The sequence below is a fragment of the Chelonoidis abingdonii genome, chromosome 3 (genome assembly GCF_003597395.2).
Source record: "Chelonoidis abingdonii isolate Lonesome George chromosome 3, CheloAbing_2.0, whole genome shotgun sequence".
Classification (NCBI taxonomy): Eukaryota; Metazoa; Chordata; order Testudines; family Testudinidae; genus Chelonoidis; species Chelonoidis abingdonii.
The window spans coordinates 85,491,724-85,512,083 of record NC_133771.1 but is presented as its reverse complement, the minus strand read 5'-3'; the positions used below and the strand labels follow the sequence as shown (position 1 = coordinate 85,512,083).

Here is a 20,360-nt window from a genome sequence, read left to right as displayed (position 1 = left end):
TAATATTAACAACTCGGATTACGGTTTGGGGCGGGGAGAAATCGAATTATATGGCCGTCCGAGAGGTATCCCACAGTGCACCACTGACCGCTCTGGTCCGCAATCTGAACTTCGGATGCAGCGGGCATGTAAACAGGAAAAAGCCCCGCGAACTTTTGAATTACATTTCCTGCTTGCCCCCAGCGTCGAGCCTCTGATCAGCACGGTGGCGATGCAGTCTCAAATGCAAAAATAGCTCCAGCATGAACCGTACAGGAGATACTAGATCGTTTATCGCTGTACGGGGGAGAAAAATCTGTTGAAATCAGAGCTCCGTTTACAGACAGAATGCCCAAAGCATCTGAAAAAAACTCCAGGATACACAGCGCTGCGTGACAAGCGTAACGGGAGCCAGAGACTCAAAGGACGTCATGGAGGGAGGGAGGGGACGGGACTCCAGCTAGTGCTCCAACATCTCCACAGCAGTCTCTGACAACGAATTTGCATTCTTGGCGGAGCGCCCAGACTGAATATGTAGCTGTAAACGCAGTGTCTGGTGTGGTTCACGAACAGCTCATCAGCTCTTCCCCCCCAACCACGTGAAAGAAAAGTAAAGAATCATTCTGACTACGTAAATGTCACCCTGTGTTACTGAATGATGCTGGTAGACGTGTGCTGCAGCAGTGAAGAGCAGTATCTGTCTTCTCTCCCCCTCCTCCCTTTGGTAGACGGTCAGCCAGTGAGTGCTCCTGCTGAGGCTGGCTGGGGTGTGCCTGGGTAAAATGTGGAATGATCTCCCAATTTCTCCCAGTAGATGGTAGCCAGACATAGCTGTAATGTGGTCTTCATCGTAGTAACTGGGGCTGAACTTCATCAGCCCTTCCCTCTCCTGTGTAAAGAAAAGATTTCGAACTGCATTGGACTGTCTAGCCCATGGAGGGCTGCCTCCCCCTCATTTATCTCACTAACACAGTCTCTGATTTCTTAGTCCTGCAATTCTTCATAACATCATGCCAACAATGGGGGGGGGGGCACACTGCCACGGAGCACCCTACCTGGAGTGGTTTGGGGAAGGTGGAGAAGCCAAGTCTGGAGGGTAATGTGGAGGGACACGCTCTTGATGAATACTGAATGAGCAGTGCTGTGATACACTGCTTCCTTTAATAGCAGCTTGACCACCTTTCTTGTCAGCCACGCCCTCTATTTTCACAAACCAATAAAGGGAGGATTCTCAGTCCAAGTGAGTCAATCCGGAATTTGGCTTTCAAAATTTTCAACCATGTGGCACTCTAGGTCCCATCTCTGTTCCTAATCTAGCTGTGCGAAGACACCAGGTGGTAGGACTGTATAATATGCACATTACAGACCATGTTGCTTGAGAGACGGTTCATAGTAACTACGTGAACGCATTGGCAATGGGGAAGCTCGTGAGGAGAGGGAGTGATACTGCCTTTCAGTGATAGGCATATCACGTCTAACCACAGCATTCAGTACAAACCGTGACACAGCGCTGACATTTAACGTACTAGGAAGCTGATTTCCTTTTACTTTTCTGGTCCACCCTGCACGTGTAGCGGGGGGAAGAGACGAACTGACTGAGGCTGTTTCAGCAACACGACGCAGAACACTGTGTCTTTAAAGCTACAGACATTAAGGGCGCTCTGCCAGATGGATATGCAAATAGTTGTCAGAGGAACTGCCTGAGGACTGTGGGATAGCTGCGAAGTACCTCAGCACGCCCTTTGCTCAACTTCCTCCATGCGTTCCCCGGCGACGAGGCCCCCCCTTGGATTGAAAACCAGCTTTTTAACTGTTTGTCTTCTAGGGCGCTGCACGAACTGATGTCTATGTCCCCGCGGAGCATTCTGGCAGCGTTGTAAACTCCAAGTTTGGCTCTCGTGCTCCCCATGCGCACAGCAGCTTTACGCAACCTCAGTAGATTCAATACCAGGACTAGATTGGAACATCAGCAGACATGTGTAGTCCTACTCATCGGAACTGTATTTTTCCTGGATTCCCTAATGCAGACACAATGCAGGCGAACCCTGGAGCCCGTCTGGTTGTTTTTATTCCCGTCACCATATGTTTACTAGATGCGTGGCGGAGACCAGAGGCGATTACATTCGCAGGCGGTACGAATTTAGCGCTACTCCTCTCGTCGGGGTGGAGTACAGAAATCGATTTAAAGAGCCCTTTATATCGATATAAATGACAACGTCGTGTGAATGGGTACAGCCTTAAATCGATTTATCGGCCATTAAACCGATTTAAAGGCGTAGTGTAGACCTGGCCTAAGAGACTTTTCTGGCTGGTGTTCTGCTCAGTAATTAAATTCCTTTGAATGAGAAGGCTTGATTGGATTCCCTTTGGTTTAATGGGAGGAGTCTGAACTGTAAGGTATTTAGTTCAACTGCTATATAATTTTGGTATCCTTTGGGGGGTGGGGCACGTCTGATCTTTTATGCTCTAGTTTTACACCAGTGTAACTCTGTTGAATTCAAAGATGTTACACTTGTTTTATATCAGTGTAATATGAGAATCAGGCCCAGAAATTCTTAGTAAAAAGCACCAGCAAAACATATGAACCTACTCTATAATAAGTTACATCTCTACCTCGATATAACGCTGTCCTTGAGAGCCAAAAAATCTTACTGCGTTATAGATGAAACCGCGTTATATCGCAGTTGCTTTGATCCACCAGAGTGCACAGCCCCACGCCCCAGAACGCTGCTTTATCATATTATATCCAAATTTGTGCTATATTGGGTTGCATTATATCGAGGTAAGGTGTATTATATATACATATAATCATCCAACTTGATTTCTACCTCCTTGTGTGTTCAGCCTGTGCACTGAATGCGACAGGGGTCCTGTGTAAAAAACAGTATGTGATCATGTAATTAAACACTGTATCATAATACAGGTACAAGGAGGAATTAAGGTTGTCCCAGCAAACATAAATCTGGTATTTCTGAACTTTCAAGTGCTTGATTTGTCAATCTAAGTAACAATATTTTAACACAGTGTTTTGTGGGGGGGGGGTTATTTAATCGTTTGGTTGGGGGTTAGTTGTGATTTCCTATATTTTTTTAAAAAAGAAAATAAAAAAATCCTATTATGTACAACTGCAACAACCCCCTCATCATGCATCAGCAGTAGGGTTTGAATCCTGTAGCTTCAGCATAATAGCATAGACTTTTACCACTTGACCCGTAGGACTAAATATGTTAACTGGCAGCAGGAGGGAAGGCTGTTATCCCAGAGGGGAAAATGGGCTGCCATCACTGTGTGCTGGGGCCAGGAGGTGGCTGGGGGAGGCCCAACCAAGGTCTCTCTCTTTCCTCTGCACTGCTATTCCCATTTGGGAGTTGAGGGAGCTTTTATCCCATGGGGGGCCCTAAAAGGGAGGCTGGGCTGCCGAGGTTAGGGGTAAACTGTTGCAGGGAAGGAACCAGGCCTGGGTCTCCTTCCTCCCCATTGCTACAGTCCCTCTGGCAGCTCTCACAGATATTGCTGGCGGCGCTACTGCTGCTGCTTTGGTGATGGTATGGCCTGTTCTGGGTTCAGGTATTATTTTGCCAAACTTCCAAAATGTTCCTGGGGGAATGCAAGTGAAAAAAGGGAACTGGCGATTTTTAATAATTTGTATCTCAGCTGAACCTGAATGGAATTTCATGGGGAAAAGAAAAGGCCCTTGTCTAATCTAAGGGCTTTCTCTCTTCCTCCAAACCATGGAGGTGGTAGCACTGCCCGAATAAAAGTTCTAAGAATCTTATAGAATAGAAAGTTTTAAGCAACCTACGTATACAGGGTTGTTACCAGCTCCCCCTATATACACTGTACACACAATACCATCCATCCTATGTATTCATGCCACAGTCCTTCCCAAACCAAACCCTTACTACTCCGTCCCCTCCAACCTCTCTCTGTTGCAGTCTTCTCTCTTCCCCACGTCTGGCTCCTTGCCCCAGTCCCAATCTCCACTCAGGCTTCTTATCCCAGTTTCCTTGCCCAGCAAGTCCTAATCTTCCCCTTCAGGTTCCCTATCCAAGTCTCAGTCTTCCCCCACTCCCTGTCTCCTTGCCAGCCAGTCCCAGTACCCCTGCCTGGCTCCTTCACTGATCTGTCTCTCCACTTTCCACAGCTTTCACTCGTCCTCCCGCACCCTTGTTTCTCCCAGTCCCAGTTTTCCTCCCTGATCTTCTCATCTAATCTCAGTCTCTGTTTCCTGCTACTCTCTCCATGGGTCATTGTCACAGTCCCCTTACCCAGCTTATCCCAGTACTGCTCCTGCTCCCTGGCTCCTCATCAGTTCTGCCTTGCCTCTCTCCCCATACTTCTTCCCTGTCTTCTTATGCAATCAGTATTAGTCTCCCAGTTTTCCCCCGTCCCAGCAGCTCCTCATCTGACCTCCGTGTCCCGCCACCCACCAACTGGCTCTCAGTCCTCCCCCATTTCCCTCACTACCTCTCAGTTCCACCCTCCCTTAACTTGCTCCCAGTCTCAGTTTCCTTGTCCAACCAGTCCCATTTCCTCCTTGGTCCTCCAGTTCCCAGTCACAACTTTCTTCTGCCCAGTACCAGTCCCAGAAAGCTCCTTGTTGCAATCTCCTCCTCTCTCCCCATCTTGTGCCATCTGCACTTGAGCCATGTGCCTTCCTCCCCTTTGGTGCCTGGGCCCAGCAAGGGGGTCACTGAGAGAGACAGGTTCTCTTCTCTCATGTCCAGTGTTTAGGCCTATCCTGACCATGATCAATCACTTGGTGGGGATGGTGCACTCACAGTCTGGTCATACATATGAGCTGTGAGCAGCTGGAGCATGCTCAGTATGCATGGAATCTTTGGTGATTTTAGCTACAAATCTGTAAGTCTCTACTGAGCTTGTGTGCAGTGTGGTTTTTTCAAACACTTTAATTTAGTCAGTGTGGGGAGATTTTCACAGGAACAGCAAAAGGCACATCCCTAACGTGAAGTTCACTCCCTTGACAAATTTCAAGTCTGTGCTCCAAAGCATGGGAGACACAGATAAAAGTTTGCCAGAATGTTTTCAATATTGTAATATAATGTATTTTTCTCTAGTCTTGTTCTTGGAAGTAGTTTTACTGGTTTGACTGAAACTTTCCAAGCTACATCAATCTGAGGCAGATACATGACATGGAAAATTTTAACTCAAACAGTTAAACTTTGGCAAAGTTATAAGTAACTGAAAACAGGGCCTTAAAATGGAAATTGTCAGGCAACCTTAATAATAGATTGTGGTATCAGTCTTGCCTATCGTATATGCAAAGTGCCATAAACACCAATAGGACTTTATAGATGATAATATAAACTGATGGCTACATGGTAAAAGGAAAGGACATTCTGTTTGGGTTTGGATAGTTATTATTTCAGAAAGCAGCAACTGTTCAAAACAGGGAAGGGGTGCAACAGGGTAAAAACTTATAAATGGCTGTGTTGCCTGTATTCATGTTTGCACCTGAAATGTATTTGGAAAGCTCAATTATCTCTCTCTGTTGGTAATCAAACTTGGGAGTGCTCATGAATTATCTAGTCTTTCTTTCCCTTGGGGAATATCAGGCCTGATGTCTGTCTGGCGCCGATTATATTTCCTGATTAATTTTTGTAATTGCAGCCAGAACATTTTAGTTTATTATCTTTACTCTTTCTCATTGGGTGACAGGAGTTTTTACCTAATAAATTGCATGCCCCATTGTCCTCCTTTTCCTTCTGACCTTCACGCTTTAAGTGCAAGGGAATAAGAGAATGATGGATTCATAACCCGCATCCTCTGTTATTCACGTAGCACCATTAGGCAAATGAGACCTGTGCCTCATCCCATCAGGAACATACTTCCCCCACCCTCCTTTCAAATTTAACAGTAAATGTCCCCTGATTCTGAAGAAATAATTACTCCAAAACAAAACAAACACAGCTGAATCAGACTGAGCCACACGCAACCCTGCTGTAACTCCAATCACATTGGTGGAGTTACACCTGTTGTTATGATCTAGTATCAGAGGTATGAATTTGTCTCATTACCCATTGTCACTTCTTAAAATCCAGCAGATGCATTCAGTTGTCTGTACAGCAGTTGCAGCAGCAATTACTTTTTAAGCTCCCAACAGCATAAACGCTACTCTGCCCACGCTGAGGGCTCTGGCCGGTGGATTCCAGTTGGCTATGTGTGACATTGCAAATAGAGTTAAACTAATTGCACAAAACAACTTTTTAAACAAGATGTTCAATGGCTGAATAGAAATGATCTACATTTCATTGATCTATATTTCTCTTCATTGGCTTCCCGCCAAGCAGAAACTATCGTACCTGAAGATTACCTAGTTGACCCTATGAACATGAAGCGCTACAGTGTTGATCCTTCTGATTCTGCCTTTAATTGCATGGGCTCCCTGTATACCATGAGACAGAGCTCTGGAGATGGACGTCTTGCTGGAGGCTCCTCTTCCTCTTGCAGTCATCGTTCCGGTCCGATGTCCTCCGGGGGACCTTCATCTACAGGTTTGAGGCATCAGACATCCAGCCCAACTAGAAACGGAACCTATCTTGAAGGAAACAGAAGTGGTAACATAATATATATATGATTCCATCTTGATATTAACCATGTGTGTTATTTTGTTCTCCTGTGGCTCCATCCTACTGTCCTTACTCACCCCAAACTCCCTTTGATGTTAGGTGTGTTTCATGTAAGAGATACAGAATAATAACACCAGTGGTCAAATCACAAATACTGCAAGTTAGAGGAAGCAATAGCAAACTATGGAGAAGGAGAAATAAATGGGGAAAACGTTGTCCAGTAGAAAACATGAATGTTTTCTGTTACTCTTACTATTCAGTTTAAATCTGTTATGTGTAATGCATATGACAGAACTGGAGTAACTGGTTTTATAGCTACAAATATTCATCTGAATATCAAGTTATTCATTCCCCAAATTTAACACAGTTCAAACATATGAAGGTACCTATTATTTATAGAACTCGATAAGTGTACGTGGTGCTGTGCAGTGCAGATCCCAACAGCCAGCTGGCAAAATAAAGGCATGATTCTTATCATTAATTATCTCAACAAAAAGGATTATTTCCTACCTGTACTTCATAGCCCACTATCACTCTTCACCTACGAATTATGTCAAATTTTGTCACAAAAAGTTTGTTGAGAAACATGTAATCTTTATAAACCCAGGCTGCTTACTGCTCATTGCTCCATTCTCCGTTAAGGGCTCGCTTCTGCTCCCGTTAAAGTTAAGAGTTTTTCTACTGAATTCAATAAGTGTTGGTTGAGCCTTATGTGTTTAATGATTTTTTGCCTTTCTAATTTTTTGTTCCAATACTTTACATGGGCTTAAGCTTATGTAGCCTGATTCTTTGCCCCATTAACACTGCTTTGTACTGCTCTGGTTATACAAAACAGCCTTTATAACAGTTCAGATGGCAGTAGAAGTATTCTCTCAGTGAAGAATTCTCTGACGGTGTAGGGCCAGTGTCAGCATATGGATGGGTTAAAGAGGCAGCCAGCCAGGGGTAAAGTAGAGGAGCCCTGTGGGACCAGGTAGAGACCTATCCAGCAGCCAGATGGCCACAGGATCATGGGAGAATGGAGGAAGGGGTCACAAAAAATGGCTTACTGCTCCCTTTCAATGCATCCCTTCTGAGCTGTGATGATTGCAGTGTAGGAGCTCAGTCATGGTGCAGTAACGACTGGAATTGTTGTCTTTTCCTTTTTTTGGAAATCAGAATTAATTTACTTTTTCCCAGCCTTTTAGTATCCACAATTTTTCAAAAATAATTGTCAATGTTTCCTTGTTAACTAATTCTCTTACTCTAAAATCCATATCTTTGTTCACTTTTTCCAAGTATTCCATTAGCTTCTCTTTATCATTAGAGTGATTTTAGCAGTGTCTTCCTTCCTTTCTAATTATTCAAACTCCATTTATATGTTTGTCATCTTAAAGACAGATTTAACAAAGGAATTCAGTGTCTCAGCCATTTTAAGTTATTAATTTCTTTCCCTTCCTCCTTTATTAACGGAGCCTACTGTTGTTCTATTATTTCTTTTTCCCTTGATATATTTGCAGAAGCGTTCTTATTTCTCTTCACACATACACCCTCCCATCTAGCATTAACTTATGACAGCAAAAAAAGCATATTTCCCTTGCAAACCTTACCTGGCTATGAGTATTGCTGTGTGGTTTCCTCCCCAATTACAGTTGTCAGTAAAATATTATATTAACATCAGATCTTTGAGTAATCCTTCATGAATCCACACTGATCTTTAATGCAGTTCCTGCATTCTGCACACTGAATTGCATTGAACTATAGGCCACTCCTCTTAACTGTAGTGTCTTTTTGGATTTAACAGTCACTTTTCAAAACAGTGCTGTGACAGACTGACAACGTTCTGTAATATCCCGAACAAACCTTATGGAATTAAGATAAACTTTATTGAGCTACGTGAACTCTTATTGCATGAAGGTTAATACCATTGGGGTACATTATATTAAAAATGCAGTTGTGTATGTGGTGATGTGGCTTTGTATGTATGTACCTTCTCTGGTAGAGAGGGGAGATTTTACTCTATTTGCTCCATTTTTAAACCTTTGAAGCCCTCTCGTCCCCAAGAAAGTATGCATGCACTACACACGTGCAGTCTTTTTTATTCTTTTTCATGTGTTTTCTCTGTGGTGCTTTCCTCTTCAGAATAAAATAGGCTTGCTTAGAAAGAACTGTGTGGTACTTATAACTGTAGCAATCACCCCTGGTGACCATCCCTGAAGAGAAAGCAAGCAGGTGTCCTTGGGCAGCCTGTCTCTGTTGGGAGCAACACAGTGAAGGCAGGGAGCTGTGCAGCCTGGAAATACCCTGGTCAGAAGGGAGAGAGATGTGGATTTCCACCCAGAAAGGCAATGGCTGGGGAGCTGGAAGCCTGATACCGGGTGCCATTGCTGGACCAATGAGGGGAAATACAGCTACAGTTGCCCTGAACCGAGACAGGTGCTTTTCCAAATTTCCTTGTATATCACCTCCACATCTGTTTAATCCTTGACCCTGGTCTTCTCATAGGCTACAGTGCAACTGGATTGCAATCGAAGGTGTGGTTGCAGCTTAGCCAGGCATACTCACACTAGCTTTGATCTGGTTAGCAGCACTGACTTCAGCACAGGCTAGCAATAGGAATATGTACCCAGGATTCTCACCATGCTTATACAGCCTGGGCTGAAGCCCATGCCACCGCATCTTCATTGTTATTTTAGCTGTGCTAGCTAATGAAAGCTAGTACAGGTATGCCTAACGGAGCTGCATTCAGACCTTCCAGTTTAGTTCAGTGGCACTGGAGACATAGACCCAAACGCTATCACGTTCTGCAATATTGTTTCAAAAACACTGTAGCATTCTGGTCAATCAGGGCTCACTCGGGTACTTGTTTAAGTGATCCTCTCCATTGATTTCAATTGGTGTTGGAATGATTTGTTCTGCAGTATATTCTCCATAAAGTTCTCTTGCGCCAAGCCTGAGTTATGCACCTAAAGTGTCTTTCCAGCATCCCATCTCTTCCCATCGGGTTCTCTCTAGCTGCATGTGTCCAGGATGTGGAAAACACCAGTGACTGCCCAGAAAGCAGTTTATTACAATTTTCACAAAACCGATAGCCTTTGAAACCTGCCTAGACATTATCCCAATATTTAGAGTCAGGTCTTCTGTAGCAGGTTAGGAAACAAAGCAGGGGAGAGGGGAGGAGAAATGTTTAAAAAGGTAGCTTGGGCCCAGGCGCTAGAGCCATTTGGTTGTTTTTGAGGTGAGTTGGCAGAACTTAGGCTGCCAACATAAAACACAAGGAGATAATGAGTCTTTGCCAAAACCGTTTAATACTTTTTCATGTGACTCATGCACACGAGACCAGCAAGACCTGGCCAGCTGGGGAGCTGAACATGTGTTCTAGCCAAAAAAGGAAAGGATGAGGGTTCCATGTAGCTAATATTTGTTATTTGTATGTGAAGCTGAAAATTGGCAGATTAATCCACAACGTAACATTGATATGCTCAGTATCGTCTACACAAACAGGAAGACAAAGACCTTGCCCCAAGCAGCTTACTTCCTACAACAATATCAATATTAGTTTCCACACACATCTCAGATACTCTAACATGCAGGACTGTTGCAATGAACTGGCTAGTGTGCATCTGTACCAATGCTACCTATTTAATCAGAACTGCCAGAGGCTCTGTACTGCTAGCTGAGATTCTCCTTTAGTCAAGGATAGAAGCTGGTGCTTTTTGGAGCAGAGATCTGAATTCTACTACACAGTGTCCCTGTGAAGTTGTGAGTGGCCTATGTGCTGCAAAGTTACAGGTGGTCATGATTTCATTACAATACAGCACATAGATTTAGGGAAACAGTTACATTCCCATTCACCATTTGGTTTCATTTTTCCTCTAGATATTTGTGATCGCATCAGTTCTGAAGCACTTCTCCACAATAACACTGAAGTTCTTACCATAGTTTTTGCAAAGTATTCTGCACGTTTCCTTAAACTTTGTGTATTTCTTCATACTGATTGTATGTTTCAGCTAACCTGCAGCATTCACCTTCACTGGTATTCTTGGGCTTTGTTAATAACAGATTTTCCTGTGCAGCAGGAGTGTAGTTTATTTATTGCCTTCACAACACACTCAGCTGGAAAGGTTTTAGGAATCTGCAATCTCACTAGGATGCTTCTTTGTGTTTTTCTTCTCTCTAGAGCTAGTTTACATGCTGCTCAATCATAAGTAAACACAGATGAGCAATTAGAATCTGTACCTATCCATCTCCCTTTGCATACTAACAAGGCGGTGACAAGAAGGGCTCATTAAACTGAGGTGGCATGAAAAGGGGAACAAATTTAGAAGGACTTTTTTTTTTGAAGCCTCAAGCCAAATCTTCTTTATTCACTGATATTTTTGTAAAAGAGCATGCATTATTTACTGTAAACGACACTTTAAAAAAACCCAAATTATTCAGGCTATAAAATATATACTGATGCATAGCAGAACCCATTCTTCAAGTGCAATACATAGGTTTTAACCTCAAAGTTCCCATGATGAAGTCAGGTGAATGGGAGGTTGGTGGCTAATTCCCCAGAATTACACTAAAAACATCTTCAGATTGTGGTTTTAAGGAGGTGCCTCCGCATTGCCACCTGCTGTGGCTTCTGCCTCATCTTAGGTCATTGTGCTTCAGCATCTGCTAGGAATGCTTGTGGAATTATTCTGCTGTAACCCACATAGCTTTGGAAATCTTCTTGCTTTCTAGAGCTTTAAAAGTTTGGAGAAATCTGCCAATTTCCCTCTTCACCAGGCTTTCTAATGTCAGTAGTTCTCCCTCTCTGACACTCTCCCAGATTCTCTAAATCAACATCTTTAAATGCTGGCTGTATGGCACTCACATGCTCTCTAACAAGCTTGGGCTGCTCTTCTGATTTTGATTTCAGCTACGGAACAGCCATTGTTCCATTGCAGATTAAGGTGTGTGGGGCTAAATGCCAGGACCCAGCACATAGTTTCGTCATTAAGGTGGGGAGCAGGAGCCTATATTACCAGTCACATGGTCTAAACCAGACATGCCAAATTCGTGAAAAAAATGCAGAAATTGGACCTGTTTTTGTCTTAATTGGCTTGTGAGTCACTTGTGGGCTAGTTTTTTTCTTGTAGCATGTTGCTTGTTTGGCTTGTAGCTTGTTGCTTGTGCCTTCTCTTTTTTGATCGGCTCCCGACAAGCAGGGGCGGGGGCGGGGGGGAGCAAACAGGGGCAAGAGGAGGAGAAAGTCAGGGGTGCACAATGGGGCCATCACAGTCCCAGCCTCCACGCTGGAGGGGATCTAGTCACATAGAGTGTTGGGGTTCTTAGGGATTGGCTTGTTTGGGCCTTGTTTGGGGATGGGATTAGCTAGATTTTTTGACTTATTGTGGAAGTCAGGGCACTTATTTACCGTGTTAAAGTTGGCGACTGTGGTCTAAAAGTACCAGTACTGGGGATGCACAGTGGTAGCTGGGAACCACCGAGGTGTATAATTTGGCTAGACAAGTCAAGCATGAGCTATCTTTTCATGGATCTTTGCTGACTGTGCCTTCTTAAATTTGACTGTTCCTTTTAAATAGTTTGTAACTGCATTCCCATGTTTCTGAGGGTTCTGTGCTTCCTCTGTTCTGTCTTGTCCCTTTTTAAAAGTATGTTATCCACACTTTTTATGCCGGTCTATAGTAAGCTTTTAAAAAATGTTTCCTTGATATATCTTTGAGAATTCTTTGCCTGCTTGTCTTGTTTACTTTCAGTAGATCTACTTTCCCTTATTATCTGTTCCAGGGCAATGAGAGGGAAGCTTTTCAGATTTCATTCCCACCCCTTTCCTCTGAGGCAAAGAAATCATTTAGGCCCATGGCAATATTAAAGATAATCCGTCACTCACTTTGCACTCTTATCTTTCAATGGCCTTAATCTCCCCTGGGCCTGTTTGTTTGCCTTGTATGTATTTAAGGAGCACATTATTTATCTTCCCTTCTTTTGCTATTTTTATCTCCGGTTCTGAATTATGTTTCTTTACTATGTTTTGACATTTAGTTGTTGGGCTTTACACCACTTCATCATCCTCTTCAGGGTGGCGCCAGACCCCGCAGGAAGGCCGAAAGACTAGAGTCAAAGAAAAGGACAAATGGGGCAGTGAGTCGTTGGGCTTACTCACCCCAAGGTGGTACATATGGGCCTGATCCAAAGCTCACTAAAGTCAGCAAGAGTCTTCCCATTGACTTTAGTAGGCATTAGATATTGTCCATGAGTCTCAGAATTCTTGCTTAAAGCCTCCTTGGCACATACCATTCTGCTTCTCTTCTGCAGCAACTCTTCCCTGTTTCTGATGTATTTTTGCCAAGGACTTTCCAAGAATCAGTTGTTTAAATAGGATCCATTCCTCTTCTTCCACATCATCTGGTTTTGGGAAGAATGGAGAAGTGCTCTCTTCTCCCTCCTTTCATTGCCTAGCTTTCCACATCCCATTCCATTAATTTGGTAATTTTTTGCCACCTGTCAAAAACAGGAAATTGGATTTGACCTAGATTATGATCTCTAAAAATAATTATTCGTACTAAGCATTCACATCTCTTTGGAATCTGAGTATTCATTAACATCTTGATTAATTCTGATGACAGGATGGCATAAAATACCCATGAGAGATGAGACTTCATTTATCTAAACCCTATGTTATGTGCAAGTACCTTCAGACACAAAAAAGTACAGTACTTATCATAAAATCATCAAGCAATTTTGTTTATAATGTAGGATTCTTCCAGCAAAATGATGTTACCAAATCACTTTGTATAACGTGTAATAAAGTCCTGTTGAAATTAAGTTTTTGTAAATGAAGAAGTTTGCGGGGAGGAGGATGTTTAAATTCCCAGATCAATAGATTATATGACCAGAGTGAAAAGCTTGAAAAATGTTCTAAAACATATTGGAAACTGATCTTCCTGTACTTGCTTACCAAAACCTGAGTTCTGGATTTTGTGTGCAAATTCATGGTATCCCAGTTTCAACAAGGCCTTGAAACTTTAATGCTTACTCATATGAGGTGGTTATGCTGCTGTGATAAACCCCATAAAATAAATAGGGGTAAATTGGCTCCAAAACAGGACAGATAATGTCAGCAAATAATCTGTTGTAGGTGCTTGTGATGTTATTAACTAATGTCAGAGAAGCACGTAACCCTGAATTCAGGTTCTAGCACGGGAAAATGGATTTCAAATATTAAAATTTTAAAAAAAAACAGTTAATTGTTTTTAAATCAGTGCTCTGTTATTGATTTGGAATTTGCAAGAGTGATTTTAAACTTCTGGGGCTTTTCAGATTCCCTTGAAGAGTTCTACCAGTATGGTCTCCTTAAAAGGATCATTTATATTTTATCTCAAAACCCTTAGCTTCAAGTTATTGATTGTTGCATTGTCAGGGGTGAATTGAATTCTCCTGTCATTTCAACCTCTTTTCTCCACCCTCCCCCTTCCTTTTATTAGAGAAATGGCTGATACTGTTAAAGACTTCCTGCTGTTCCCAGTGGGCCATCTATTCTCCTCTGCCCTTCCGTGGCATTTCTAGAAGCAATGCACAGACCAGACAAGAGTCACTGGGCCATACTCTGCCCTCACGCACACTGGTGTAATAGAAAGCAGAGCTTTGCCTGCCATTTTCACTGTCATGCTCATTCAGCACAACGGAGGCTAGATCACCCAGCAGGAGCAGTATCAAGGTCATCGTCTTCTACAGTTTATAGTGTCAGGGAAGAAACTTCCCTCTCAAATTCACTAGGTGCATCTGACTCACCACGCCACTGCCTCACCACCCTTTTCAGAGTAAAAACCTAAAGTCTGCCTTGGCCGGCCGCTGACAGCCTTCCCTTTGAACAGCCAACTGGCAGTTTCTAGGTATCTCCACACACATGCCTGCATCTGGATTAGACTGAAAGCAAGGCTCCACCTGGATCAAGCAGGATAGAAATTGGTGTCTTTTTCTGTCTAGCTGAAATTCTGCCTCCAAGATGCATCCTGTTTCTTTCGCTTGTCCCTGACAACATATTCTACGTTACTGATCATCCGATGGCTGGCAGAGATTGTACCATTCGTTTGGCATGCTTTGGCTTCACAGCTTCATGCCAGAGATCGCAGATGTGCACTGCATTTATTCTGCTAGTGGAGCCCAGAGTTGCGTGATTCCATATGAACATGAACACTAGCAGTCTAATTAGAGGATCTGCAGCTACCCCTTGTCCTGTATATCCAAAAGAGTGACCTAGTAAATGATATTTACATCAAATCCCAATATGAAGCCCCATCAGTCAGATCTGCACACCCATAGTATTGCTGCTTATTGGAGTCCATCTTTCATAATAACAAAAATATACCTAATTATGTTACACTGGGAGATACTTAAGGTGGCAAAAAAGTACTAGTATGCACAGCATGGACATTATGCAGGGATCCGGCTTGTAGGGGCAGATCCTCCGATGGTGCAAATCAGCAGAGCACCATTGAAGTCTATGAGATACCAATTTACATGAGCCCCTGATCCAGCCCATTCCATTTGCTCATATGTATTTATAGTGCCCTCACTGGTCCTTGGGATTCTTACAAAGTTGATACATTTTTCCAAGCTCAGTGTTTCTTTGGATGTCTCAGATCTTCTCTAATCAGCTGCTTTGAGCTTCTCTGATTCCCCTCTTGACTACTCTGGGCTTCTCTCGCCTCCATTTTTTCAACTCATCAGGTATTTCTGATCTCCCCCTGCCTGCTCTGTTCTTTTTCTGTTGTGCCTGGTCTCTTACTGTTCGTATCTACTCATTAACAATTCTGTTCTAACAAAGAGACACGAGACGGTTTTGGCTACTAACAAGTTCTGAGTCCGTGTGCTACCTCCAGTTAATGTGAAGTTTGCTTTTTGTAGCTATAAACAAATGTAAACAGCTTTCCTGTAATCTAATGTCATCACATAGCTCTGGAAATAGTGCAGCAGCATGGAGGAGGTGTTGGGGGCAGGTTGCATACACGTGGTGACTGAGATTTATAATTCTGCAGAGACTAGGAATAAAAACATAAATGCACTTTCATTCCAATGTGCCTTTATTGCCTTGATTTAAAGCTGGAACAGGCTGAAGTGACCTTAAATCATCCTGGGCTTATACCATTAAGAAGTCATATGTGCAACGTTCATCTTCGCACATTTTAGTAGCTCTCCAAATAGGCAATCACTGGGGACCTTCAGCTTCATGAGAGCCCGAGATTAGGAGGATATCAAATGGAAATGCTCTTTTAAGCTGCAGGATAAGTCAAAATATCTGAACGCTAAGAGCAAACAATTTGCTAAATCCCCATTTCATCCTCCAGCCTTTGCATTGGATGGCTAATTCCTTTGTTTAGTGCTGTGGTGTTTTATCTCCAGGTGGGAGAGCAGTGCCTTCTTGAGCCAATATCCCTGCTGCCTGCAAATCAGACAGTAGTGGCTGCTCTGTTAAGAGCATGGCAGCTGGTACGTTTTTTCCTTCCCCAGCAGGAGACTGAGTATTTCATCATTTTTAACACAATTCACCAGCTGGGATCGAGTCTCCTAGTAAGGAGTCAAATATCTCCCCCCAACACATACACACCAGCCCAGACTCCAACACTGTAGCAACCACGTAAGGCTGCCCTACTCCAGAGTGCTCTCAAAACACGTTAACTGGTATTAAGTTGTAACATGCTGTTATGGGCTTTTTATATCTATAGCCTCAAGTCCTTCACCGGAAAGACAAGATACAGCTCAGCCATCAAGCAAGAACCCTTTGACCTGGACTGTCGATGATGTGGTTTGGTTTGTGAAGGATGCAGACCCTCATGCATTAGGTCCACACGTGGAGCTTTTCAGAAAACATGTAAGTAGGAGGCCCTCCATGGTGTGACCAGGCTATTTGGGCTAAGTCTACAGGTCATTGACTTTACCAAGTGATAGCCTTATCTTGTGAGGCAATGAGCATCCTCAGTGTCCATTGGCTGCAGAGGGAATTGCTTGTGCTCAGCGGCTTACAAGCCATGGCTGATCTTAACATCTAAGTGTTGGAATTTAACTCTAAATTTAAATTAAAAGAAGTTCTAGGTCCAACCAGGTGATTCGTGCCAGCAGAGATTGAGAGTAATGTGTGGAGAAACTGCTCTCTCAACCTCTGGGAGGGAAGCAATGCCTTATGTCACTCTATAGCTAATCCCCTGGGCTGGGAGCTTAAGGCCATATCTTAATTAGCTCCAGCACTGTGTTTAAATGAAGTTCAGGCCACTAAGGAGCTAACTTAGTTTCCTTGACCATTGCAAACAGGGCATGGCTCTCTTATAAACCATTTGACAAAAGCATGGTATAAACCAGCAATGTAGACAACACAGTTTAGCCATCTGCAGGTTGAAAGAAAGTTGCTTTGCCAGAAGGTTTTGAGTCTGGGGCGGGGGATGCAAATTAGGGGAAGCGGATGTGAATGTGAGGGAGGATCCCAGAAACATGTGTAGACCTTCCCTGCTATTCCTCACCCCCTCGCCCTGTCCCAGAAAGAAGAGCATTTAGGAAGTTACAAGTCTCCCTTGTACAAAAGCATCAGGGTGTTTTTTATTTTGTTATTGCATATGTAGCAGATTCTGACATTATATTGTCTTATACAGCATGGAGCCTAGCGCATTGACACAACAGTCTCTAGGTGAACTACCCTGTAGGATTCGGTGCCATAGTCCTACAGTATTTGTGACAAAAGAGACTCAGCTAAATGGGCACTAAAATTTTCCACATCGTCCATTGTGAAGCACCTAGCATCTATTGTATATACTTAGAGTCAGTTTCATTGTAAAATATGCAATAGGTCTGAGAGCTTTGGTGAGGCTACTGCACAACTCAATTCAATTAGGCCTTTGAAAATATATATACCCCTGCAATTTTTCAACCTTCTAATCTAAACTGGATTAGCATGGAGACCCCAGAGGGGAGAGACAAGTGATTAGTCCATTAACCTTAGCCATATCTTCCTGTGTGTTAAATCTTTCTGTGAAGCATAATTTACTTGGAAGCACTTAATGTCATTGACAGACCCAACAAGCACCTGAAATCATTGCTTTAGCAATCAACTAATCTTAGTCATGACACCACTGTTGTAGCAGGGAGGTACAATAAGGAGAAAGTGGGAAAAGCAAAAGCAAATGAGGACAGTGCTAGCCCTGTTATATTTAAAGTGACCATCAGAGACTGGGGATTGATTTACACTTACTGTGCCAAATTCACCTAAACAACTGTAGCGAGAGATAATCCCCCTGAGCCAGTCTACTCCCCTATCTCCACAACAGGGAGGGCAGTGCGTGGTACCGTCACAGCCCTCCCTTGTGTTTTTCCCACATAGGCAGGCAGCTCTTGCTTATGGCCAAGATTCTGCAGTTACTCTGTCTAAAGTGGCTACTGAGGGTGTGCACTGAATCCACAAATCCCCAAACCTTTGTTTTCTGTACTGCAGCCTCTCCCATGGAGAGTTTCTGCATGTGGAGCCACTGCAGCAGGGTCCAGTCTGAGAGGAATCTAGCCCATAATTGATAGGGTCACTGAAGGGAGCAGAATTAGTGTGAGACCATCAGCTGCACACCTCTCTCGCAGTAGCAGTTCTGGCAATGAATGTGAGCCATTTTGCAGTGACCTCTCAGCAAGAAGAAAGGAGCAAAAGTGAAACCCAGCAGAGAGAAAGAGAGAGTGAGTTTGCAGGGGATATTACATGAGGGAGGAATATATGAAGAATTAACAAGTAGCAAAATCAAACCAAGAGGGAGCAAAGCAATGCAACACTCTGATAGTTTAATTATGGTCAGTAATTGGCAAACCCATATGTGAAGGAGACTAAAACCTTTATGTTTAAGGTAATTAAACCTGTTCATTCAGAATTATAACCTGCCTCTTCCAGTGACGGATATTGTAATTGTGAGCACACACTGTTTTCTAGACCTTCTTCCTATTGATTATTTTAGCTTTGTTCCAGTTAGCTTACCACTGACAGTATTGCTTGGAGAGGGTGACCTTACTGGGAGGGGAAGCCTCCATTTCCAGCTTCTGAAGTGGGAGGCGCAGTCTTAATCTTTTTATTCACTAGCGGCCTGATCCTGCAAACCCTCATTACTGAATATAGCACCAACTATTCCGGATAGTCCTAGTGAATCAACCCCACAGGGTTAGTGCCCCTTTAGGGACTACTCACCATGCTGAGAAATATGCTCGGGAATAAGTGTTTGCAGAAACAAGCCTTAATACAATAATACTTTCCTATTGCAGCTGGAAGCTGCTCACTAACTCCAAATGCTATTGCAGTCTTGCAGGCTGTACTTGAGAAACCTGTGTCGTTTCTTGCTCCCAATCCCTTATAAAAACACTCCAGTAGCCTACAGTAATGATCCAAATTACTGTGGGCCAGATCTCAACTAGTGTAAGTCAACCTAACTCCATTGGCTTCAGTGATTTACACCAGCTAAGGATCTGGTCCTGCATCTTCTAATAGCAGTATTGCAGAGTTTTAGATCACTACGATAGAATTCTGCAGTATATTTTTATAAGCGCTGATACAGTATTAATAAAGAGAAATCAAGCAAACATACTTTTTCTTCAGAGGGACATAGCTATTGCAGGATATTTAAATATGAATGCTCCCTTTGGCACACTCGTGTCCTGTAATTTAATTCTAACCTTTATATACTAATAATGTTAAAGGGAAAAAAAGACCTTCATTAACATTTTGAAAAATCCGAATTCACTCTTATCGCTTGACAGTATGTTATTTTATGTTATTCTAAGCTCCTGAAATTTGTTTTTCTTTATGCTATGCCCATGTTTGTTGTATCCATATTTGAATGCAGCATTGATTCTTCCTTTATCTTACCTTCCTAAAATGATAGGAAGAAGATATAAGGAGAAAATGGTTTCCAATATGGGGAGGGGAGGAGAGGCAGGGAGTGGAAATTGACCATCAACTGCTGATTGAGTGAATCAGAAAGTGATCGTACTGCGGATCATCAGTAAGCACAATAATGGTCCATGCAAATTAAGATCCATAATAAGGCTTCATTAGTATAACATGGATCACACAGACAAAATCTGGCCATCAAACATAAACATAACGCAATGTATGGAAGTCATGCTAATACTTAGCACTGATATGGCACTTTTTAATTTCGATGATCTTTGATGAAACTTTAAAATTGACAAAATTTCCGCCAGCTCTACTCTGAATGAAGCCCTTTGAAGATGCAGCTGGAAGATGTCCTAGCTGCAATGGAATGCCTGCTCTCTTACTTTTTCAGCACTGGTCACAGATTAAACATCTTGATTTTCTCTCTCTTTTTTTAAAACAGGAGATTGATGGCAATGCTTTATTGTTACTGAAAAGTGACATGATCATGAAATACTTGGGTCTGAAATTGGGACCAGCATTGAAACTTTGTTACCACATCGATAAACTTAAGCAAGCAAAGTTCTGACATTTCCTTGAACAGTGACCCAATCTCAACATAATCCGAGATAGCAGAGTAAAGGTAATATGTTGCCTTATAGAAATACATCAACTTGTGAATTGTTTTTCTCTCTTTTTTAACAAAGACTTTGTCTTTTTTAATACTTGTGCATCTTCACCATTTTTTAATCCAATGGGGTCTTTTGGCTGTTCTGTGTTAATAATTTGCCAAAAGGTATATAATTACAATAATTATTTTATATCATTAATATTCTTATTATGATTATAGTAAGTCCTATTTTTGTAATCAGAAGTGGGAAGTCAGAAACAAATACAGCTTTGACACATGCTGAGGATTGTGAGAG

General features: G+C 42.7%; 1 protein-coding gene across 1 annotated transcript in view; it reads left to right on the top strand.

The window, feature by feature from the left end:
* The window catches only part of SCML4 (Scm polycomb group protein like 4), a 119,125-nt gene extending 99,035 nt beyond the window's left edge, over positions 1 to 20,090 (top strand). Inside the window, exons 6-8 of the mRNA XM_075063428.1 lie at positions 6,291 to 6,557; positions 16,268 to 16,413; positions 19,898 to 20,090. Of these exons, the coding sequence (XP_074919529.1) occupies positions 6,291 to 6,557; positions 16,268 to 16,413; positions 19,898 to 20,023 (539 nt within the window). The 3' untranslated portion in view covers positions 20,024 to 20,090. The remainder of the gene's footprint in view (positions 1 to 6,290; positions 6,558 to 16,267; positions 16,414 to 19,897) is intronic.
* Positions 20,091 to 20,360: the final 270 nt, after the last annotated feature.